Raw genomic sequence first — 8,925 nt, forward strand, 5'->3', positions numbered from 1 at the left:
CAAGAGGGGGCTCTGTGTTCTGTGTTCTGTTTTCTGTTTTCTTTTTTCTGTGCTTCTGTGTTCTGTGTTCTGTGTTCTGTGCTTCTGTGCTTCTGTGTTCTGTGCTTCTGTGTTCTGTGCTTCTGTGCTTCTGTGTTTCTGTGTTCTGTGCTTCTGTGTTCTGTGTTCTGTGCTTCTGTGTTTCTGTGTTCTGTGCTTCTGTGTTCTGTGTTCTGTGCTTCTGTGTTCTGTGCTTCTGTGTTCTGTGCTTCTGTGCTTCTGTGTTCTGTGTTCTGTGCTTCTGTGTTCTGTGTTCTGTGTTCTGTGTGTGTTCTGTGTTCTGTGCTTCTGTGTTCTGTGCTTCTGTGCTTCTGTGCTTCTGTGTTCTGTGTTCTGTGTTCTGTGTCCTGTGCTTTTTGTGTTAAGGACGTTATTCATGCCTCATCCTGCCACACATGGTCATCATTCGTAGTCATGGAAACATATCTGCTATATCTTGTATAAAATGTATCCCGAGCAGCTCTGTAAGTAAATGTTCTGTGAAAGTGAAAGGGCTGCGCCATGTTTGTAGGTCATATTGCATGAAGGCAAGTAGAGATTTCACGGTGTTGCATGATACAGCGTGGTATTATTTTCCTTCTTTAGATCAAACAACAACAGTATGAGAGTACCCTCATTCCCCCCTAATGATTAACCCAACAACAACCTAACAAACTTAAAGGTGATACACATATAGGATGTATCCATGCAAGTGTGTGTGTGTGTGTGTGTGAGAGAGAGAGACAGAGAGTGAAATAGACAGATGCAGCGTGTGTGTGTGTGTGAGTGTCTCTGTGTGTGTGTGTGTGTGTGTGTGTGTGTCTGTGTGTGTGTGTGTGTGTGTGTGTGTGTGTGTTAGTGAGAGACTGATGCTCTCCCGGGTGTTCCTGTGTAATCAGCCCAGAGATTAGCCCAGTCTTGTGTTCCGAGTGCCTTGGGTATAAATAGCTGTGCTCTCTCTTTGGCCTGATCCAGCCCCTAAACCCCCTGTCTTTGGGAACACTGCTGACATTTGAGTCGTGTGCGTGCGTGTGTGGGTGTGGGTGTGTGTGTGAGTGTGTGTGTGTGTGTGTGTGTGTGTGTGTGTGTGTTTGTGTGTAAGAGTGTGAGTGTGAGTGTGAGTGTGTGTGTGAGTGTGAGTGTGAGTGTGAGTGTGAGTGTGTGTGTGTGTGTGTGTGTGTGAGTGTGTGTGTGTGTGTGTGTGTGTGTGTGTGAGAGAGACAAAGTGAGGGGCAACCAGCAGGACCCTCCCACATTCACGGGTGTGCCGTGTTAAACCCGGCGCTCATCCCCCTCAGAAGGTCAGAGCGAGCCGGAGGTGCGACTGAAAGGGCAGGGCAGGGCAGGGCAGGGCAGGGCAGCGAGAGATCCAGAGGGCAGATGGAGGCGCTGGAGGAGAGTGCTGAGCGTGGGGGCACAGGGGGCGGGGAAGCCCTGGTGGGGTACATGGAGTCCTTGGAGGAGCAGCAGAGGGTGGAGCGGGCGCTGGCGGAGGTCTTGGGTGAGGGGTTGGAGGAGCGGCAGAGGGTGGAGCGGGCGCTGGCGGAGGTCTTGGGCGAGGGGTTGGAGGAGCGCTCGGACGGGATGCGCTGCCAGGTGAAGATCACCGTCCGCCACAGCCTGCAGCTGCGCATGGCCAACCACACCGACCGAGACGTCTACGTCAGGCTGCTCGGCCACGGAGAACGCATTTCCGGAGCCGGTACCAGTGTGTTTGTCTGTGTGTATGTGTGTGTGTGTGTGTGTGTGTGTATGACATAACCACATCCATCATATGGTGTTATCTAGTGGTGTGTTTGTGGTGCCAGTCACACTGATGAATGTGTGAGGACCAGGACCAGTACACAGAGAGAGAGTGGCGGTGTGGAAGATGGAGAGTGGATATGATGGCGTTGTGGAAGATGGAGATATGATGACAGCCAATAATGTATAGACTCTTTGGAAATGCCTGTTGGGGGGAGAGTAAGGTGTTTGGAAGGTTGGAGAGGTGAGGCAGTGGGGACTGTAGTGTGTAGAATAGACTGGTCAACATGCCTGGAGCACTGAAATACACGGTAGCTTGGGTGTATGCATGCATGCTGCTGAGAATTGGTTGGCTATAGGTTTAGATGAATTCTGAGCTTGCAAGATGAGACATACTTACCTAAACCACTCCTCATATCTCATATACTATGTGCTCAGCTTGATTGGTCAGTTCTTAACGGAGACGTCTTCAGACTAACTGAAAACTGGGTTTGTGAGGTGTCCGTCTGACAGCAGCAGGGCTGGTTTAGAATGTTAGACAGGATGTTGGGATGACTAAACTGTGTCTCATATCGAGTACTTTACGAAGTTGGGATGACAAAACTGTGTCTCATATCGAGTACTTTACGAAGTACACTGTGTCTCATATCGAGTACTTTACGAAGTACACTGCAATACAGGTGTAGTGCGCCATACGCACTTACATCTTTAGTGCGTTCCGTCGCTGATTAGTGTTGTCTCAAATGGAATACTTACGTTAACCACTTGACGGACGTGACGGACGCAAATCTGCCAGCCTTTTACCCATAAATCTGTGCGCCAGCTCCCTCCGGCCAACTGGAAATTTTAAAAACAAAGATGGCGGACCAGCTAACCAGTAACTCAGCTGACGGTCGTGTTTTGTATGTAAATGAAAATGTTTTGGTGTTTCTCGCTTAGATTTTTCAAAAATTACAGAGAAATAGACACTGTACTATCCGATAACACAGTTATTGTAACCAGCAATAATGGTTGAAGTGATTTGCGAGGCGTCAGTCAGCCAACTTTCCAAACTGAAAAGCTGCCGAAAGCGTAAGGGCTCCTCCTCTTCCGCTACATAGCCAAGCTGGCGCCCGTTTAACCATTGCGCCCAAGCTGCAAAATTGAGAAGGCATCTTTTCTTATTGTGTTTGTATGTGTGTGTGTGTGTTTTTTTTTTTTTTCATAGTCCAATGTGCAATAGGATCTATTTTACCCCATTTGAGAGGCGCTGGACTACAACTTCCATGATATGAAAATGTACTTGCTGTCAAGTTCACTAATCGCTAGTAAAGATGTATTTAAAGAATAGGTGGATGAGATCAGAGATGGCACTCTATTGTTGTGGTCTATTGAAAGACAACAGTTAGAGGTAAAGGTGTTATTTGCCATTTTGTTTTGACAAAGAACTCAGACACCGATCCAGTACTGGTAATCTAAGACAGTCTTACACTGCCGACCTATCCATTGCTGGTCTGTATTAGACATGCAATGAAGCAGCCGACTGTCATCATGAAGTGATGTACTAGGTTTGTTGATTATTGCAATTTTGACAAAACATTTGCAAACCCACAGTAACAACAGGTGACTGTGCTGTTTGGCCTATAATCTGGACATAGTACACACTCCGTCAATCAAAATATAAAATGAATTGTAAGGATTATATTTTAGTGAAGATTTGCAAACAGAAAACAGTACTTCTACAGCAGATGTAACAGGTTGAATTTCACTAGTGAGTTATTCCATTTTATATACTAGATTATTTTTAGCCTCCCACAAACGTACTAATTTCAAATGTGATCATTATTTGTGATAATTATTACGTTGAAGTTATTAACTTTGCAGGATTATTATGTTTAAAAAGTGTACATTTGTATTACGTTTGTGGCTTACTAGGCTTGTGGGTGTAATTGGGTGTGTGTTGGGACTTTGGGACCGGGTGTGAGTTGGGACTTTGGGCCCGGGTGTGAGTTGCTGTATGTTGAAGACTATTGAATAAGTGTTGGGTAGGATGTTAAGTAAGATATTGAGACTATGGGATAGCTCTCTAGAGGGGTCAGGCAGCTCACATGACTGACATCTGATCAGGGATCAGTTATAATCCAGAACTGCTGGGACAGAAACTCATCACCAGGGAGAGGACAGGGCGGATCAGAAAGGATGGGAGAGGCTAAGAAAGCAAGAAAGGAGAGAGGAGAGATTTAAAGAGATAGAAAGATGGAGGAGAGATTTAAAGAGATACAAAGAAGGAGGAGATATTTAAAGAGATAGAAAGATGGAGGAGAGATTTAAAGAGATAGAAAGAAGGATATTTAAAGAGATACATTGAAGAAGGAGAGATTTAAAGAGATACATAGAAGGAGGAGAGATTTAAAGAGATAGAAAGGAGAGAGGAGAGATTTAAAGAGATAGAAAGATGGAGGAGTGAGTTACATGAGGTTTCCACTTTTAAAACAGCACAGCTTGCTACTCCGTGATTACTTAATTGAATTAGACTTGTGATTTGGTGCTCCTGAAATATAGATGTCACCTGCTGAGGAGCTCACAGAGGGGAAACCCTACCCTCTGTAACATCTCCCTGAAGGGAAACTCAAGCGCACGCTAAGAGCACACTATTAGAGTAGCCAGCCTCCTCCTGTCAGTAAGCCCAGCCTTATCAGGAATCTGGACTCAACTATTGCACACAATTTTCACAAAAAAAATGATAACCCTTTTGGAATTTTGTGGTTTAACAATTTTAACTGATAATGAATTATAAACACACACACATCCAAACCTTCGTCAAACCACTGCGTTGGTTTAAGTGGTTTGTCACTAAAGCCAAGGGTTCACATCCACTTTGTTTCAACATGGACTGACTGTATTTAACAACGTAAGACAATGTAGCTGCTTATAGCTCTGACCGTATGATTAATTAATGCAAAACCAACCTGATTGTTCAAACTCTCTCTCTCTCCCTCTCCTCTCTCTCTCTCTCTCTCTCTCTCTCCTCTCTCTCTCTATCTCTCCCTCTCTCTCTCTCTCTCCTCCCCTCCCTCTCTCTCCTCTCTCTCTCTCTCTCTCCTCCCTCCCTCTCTCTCCTCTCTCTCTCTATCTCTCCCTCTCTCTCTCTCCTCCCCTCCCTCTCTCTCCTCTCTCTCTCTCTCTCTTCATCTGCAGTTGTCTCCTCTTTCTGCCTTCTGTCTCTCTGTGTCGTTGCATAACGTGGGCCATTGCCGTCAGCGGGGGGAACCGACGAACCTCTTTACTCCACCCCTTCCCTCGTTCCAAATATCTATCCATCTCAACCTCTCCATGTGTCTGTCTATCTGAATGGATGGCAGTTTGCATAGTTGTATGTCTCTCTTACCTTGAGACTCTGTCCATCATTTAAATCAACAGTATTGTGTTTCCATGAGTCTGCCATCACCACACATACATGCAGTTGTACAAGAATCTCGCCAAAGTGAAAGGGACATTCGAAGATAATGAGTCCAGTTGAGTTGGACTCTATAGGAATGGTCCTCTTTGGGGCTGGTGAACGGTATCTGCTACTATTTGAAATGATAATGGCCTGTATGATATACACAGCTCTTAAGAAATAGATGAATCTCTGGTGCTTTCCTCTGGTAATTTTAGATAGAGTGAGAGAGAGAGAGAGAGAAAGAGAGAGAGAGAACAAGTGTGTGTGTGTGTGTGTGTGTGTGTGTGTGTGTGTGTGTGTGTGCGTGTGTGTGTGTGTGTTTCAGGCTTACATGGGTATGAGAATAGAAGTGTGCTCTTGCGCAGACGTCACTGACAACTTAGCCACGAGACATGTCTTAATCCACACCAGCCTGGCAGCTGGGGCTATATTTAGCTAGTTTTGAACCCAGCGCGCATATTCAGACAAGTGCTCATGTGCGCACACACACACACACACACACACACACACACACACACACACACACACACACACACACACACACACACACTGGTGCACATACACATTCATAGACATACATTCGTGTGGTTTACCAAGCACACTCATTCACACACACACACACTCTCCCTCACAGACACGCTAGCCCTCCTGTACCTTGTTAACATTCCCGTGCACATAAACTTGTATAAGCCTCTCTTCACTCAGTTCTCACTCCCAATAAAACGTATCTACACAGGCATGAAATACATATGAATGTGCTGTATATGGATACATGTAAAGAGCTTTTTAAAAGGGTCAAATCTGTATTGTGTCATCATTCTCTCACTCTCTGTCTGTCTGTACGTTTCTCTCTGTGACCTCCGCAGGTCTTCTGGCCCTGAAGGATTCTGTTCATCTCTCTCCTCTGAAGCCATCCATCACTGCAGCGGAGGCGGTGCCTGATGACAGCACAGGCTCCGCCCACGCAGAGGCGGGGTCTGCGGAGGCAGGGGTCGCAGCAGAGGGGTCCGGCTCCAGGGAGCGGCCGGGGGAGAAGGAGGGAGGAGCGAGCCGTGACGTGGAGAAGGGGAAGGAGGAGGAGGAAGAGGAGGAGGAGGAAGACTCGGGCGCCCTGACCATCTCCGACATGGTGTACAGCCCGTGCGCCAGCATGCTGCCCACGCCCGTGGACGATGGCGAGGGAGGCGTGGCCGCGCTCTTCCAGAGCCCCGCCCGCATGCTGCGCGAGCTCCACGCCGACCCCGAGGTGCAACGAGAGCTGCGGGCGGAGCGCGAGCGCGAGGTCGCCATGGAGACGGCGCGCCTGGCCACCTGCCCGCCCCAGCGCTCCAGCTGGCAGCAGCTGAGGGCGTGTGCCCGCGGCGCCGCCCGCCTGGTGGCCGTGGCCGGCGGCCTGCTGCTGCTGCTGCTGCCCATGATGCTGCTGCTGCTGGAGTCTCAGCTGGACGTGGCCTTCCTGCACGACATCCGCCAGACGCCGGAGTTCCAGCAGTTCCACTACGACTACTACTGCCCCATGCGCCGCTGGCTCCTCTGTGAACTGGACATGCTGCTGGAGGCCATCGTGGGAGACTGAGCACCAGGGGGCGCCAGAGACTCTCATCAAAAACACTGGACTACTGAGGGGAACTGTGGGAGAGGACGACAGAAACAGGGAGGAAGGATTGTCTTCACACTCTTGGGCACTGGTCGTAACTGAGCTGAGAGTTTGGTCGTAACTGAGCTGAGAGTGACTTTGGTCGTAACTGAGCTGAGTTATTAGGTGGAGAGAAGAGGAATGCTTAAAAATGGAGTGGGAGAAGTGAAGGAGAAAGAAAGTGTGAATAAGAAAGAGAGTTGACATCAACCCTTTCTCCCTGGCAGTTTCAGGCTTTTCTTAGATATGTATACTTACAAATGATGGAAAATACAAGAATAATATTAATATTACAAAAAGAAATTAAAAATCAGTTTTTAAATGTTTTGTACATTTTTATGTGAAGCTACTGTTGACAGGATTTTTTTCAGCAAAAATAATCTACAAAATGTATTTATTGACACAGGGGAGGAAAGTAAGCTATTTTTACTGCCTGTTGTCATGTCAACTCGACCACCAGTTTCTCTGAGTTTTCTTATGAAAATACAATAGCACAATATTTTGAAATGGAGACTCTTTTTGCAGATTACCTGATGTCATTCTGAGCAGACACTACAGGCGGTCCAAATTTTAAGGTGTTTGTTGTTCAACTGAGATCAAATATCAGGTCCGACCAGGCTGTTTACTGGTCCACTCATGCTGATGACCAATTATGCAGTTCAATATTCTCCATCATTGAGTGTGTGTGTGAGTGTTTTTGGAGGGGCGCGGTGTGTGACGTGTTGTATTCGCAGGATCTGCTAAAGACTCATTTGGAATAAACACAGGCGGTGACGATGTGGAGCAAACATGTCAAGGTGTCCAAAGATTAGATCCTTTTGGTCAGTATACATTCTTGTTCGATCTGTCTGAAAGTGGGATGAAGGCGGTCAGGTATTAGTCAGGTGAAACTGCACACTCAGGATAGACTGTGGAGAACTAACTGATGGGATGTATCTGTGCAAAATGGAAAAAAAAAAAAATCTTTACTGCTAATACTGTATCTACTCATACACATTGTCGTCGCCATAGTGTTTTTGTGAATCATCCATGTAGTATGTACATCTACACATTAATCTAAGCGCTTAAATCATTCAGCGATAGTTTCATCCTCTGTTCTGTGACCTAGCTGATTGGATCATTGTTATCTAAGTAATAAAAAAAAAAAACACACAACATGCAGTCATATTGTAATTCTTAACTCATATTCTAGTCTCAGTGAAAACAAAATAACACTGACATATAAGGTAGTGCACATCATTACAAAGCTAAGCCAAGATGGGTTTACTTCCTGTGTTAAAGGTCAGCCATGATGGGTTTACTTCCTGTGTTAAAGCTCAGCTGCTATCTGTTAGCTGCTAAGAGCTCCATGCCGCCCTTAGTTCTCTGATGCAAAGCTCACGTATTGAGCCCAGTCTCACCAACACTCAGGTGTTAAACGCATGCCTTCGTAGAGCATACTTCATCATCTCTGCATCTGTTTGGCTAGGCTAGCTGCCATCTTGCTAAAACACACACATGTGTAGAAAAGATCTGCATGAGCTCCTCTGTAAATACAGTCCTGATGTTAGTGATCAGGCCGTCGTATCATACACACACACACTTACACACACACACACACACACACACACACACACACACACACAACGCATGACTCAAAGTAATCAAGTGTTTCTGCCACAGCACAGTGAAACATCGTGCTGTTTGCATGATGTGTGTAGAGGTAGAGCGGCAGCTTGGGCTGGGTTGTCCTAAAGTCTCTCACAGTCATTGAGAGAGGGAGAGAGTTCAAAAGACTGCTCTCTCTGCCACTGAGTCTCTCACAGTCATTGAGAGAGGGAGAGAGTTCAAGAGACTGCTCTCTACCATTAAGAGATGGTTGTCCTAAAGTCTCTCACAGTCATTGAGAGAGGGAGATAATTCAAGAGACTGCTCTCTCTGCCACTGAGTCTCTCACAGTCATTGAGAGAGGGAGAGAATTCAAGAGACTGCTCTCTCAATCTCTCTCTGCCATTGAGTGATGGGTGAGACTGCTCTCTCTCTCTCTGCCATTGAGTGATGGCTGAGACATAAAGAGATTCGGCCCTGCCAAGTGGCTGCGCATAGCTCAAGATTCTTGGTCTTTACC

At 46.6% G+C, this 8,925-nt stretch overlaps 1 protein-coding gene across 2 annotated transcripts in view; it reads left to right on the plus strand.

Moving 5' to 3' along the window:
• The window catches only part of frmd3 (FERM domain containing 3), a 55,112-nt gene extending 47,346 nt beyond the window's left edge, over positions 1-7,766 (plus strand). For both annotated transcript variants that reach the window (XM_031571057.2, XM_031571058.2), the window contains exon 14: positions 6,049-7,766. In XM_031571057.2, the coding sequence (XP_031426917.1) occupies positions 6,049-6,758 (710 nt within the window). In that variant the 3' untranslated portion in view covers positions 6,759-7,766. The remainder of the gene's footprint in view (positions 1-6,048) is intronic.
• The last annotated feature ends 1,159 nt before the right edge of the window (positions 7,767-8,925 follow it).

This window comes from Clupea harengus, chromosome 7, assembly GCF_900700415.2.
Source record: "Clupea harengus chromosome 7, Ch_v2.0.2, whole genome shotgun sequence".
Taxonomy (NCBI): domain Eukaryota; kingdom Metazoa; phylum Chordata; class Actinopteri; order Clupeiformes; family Clupeidae; genus Clupea; species Clupea harengus.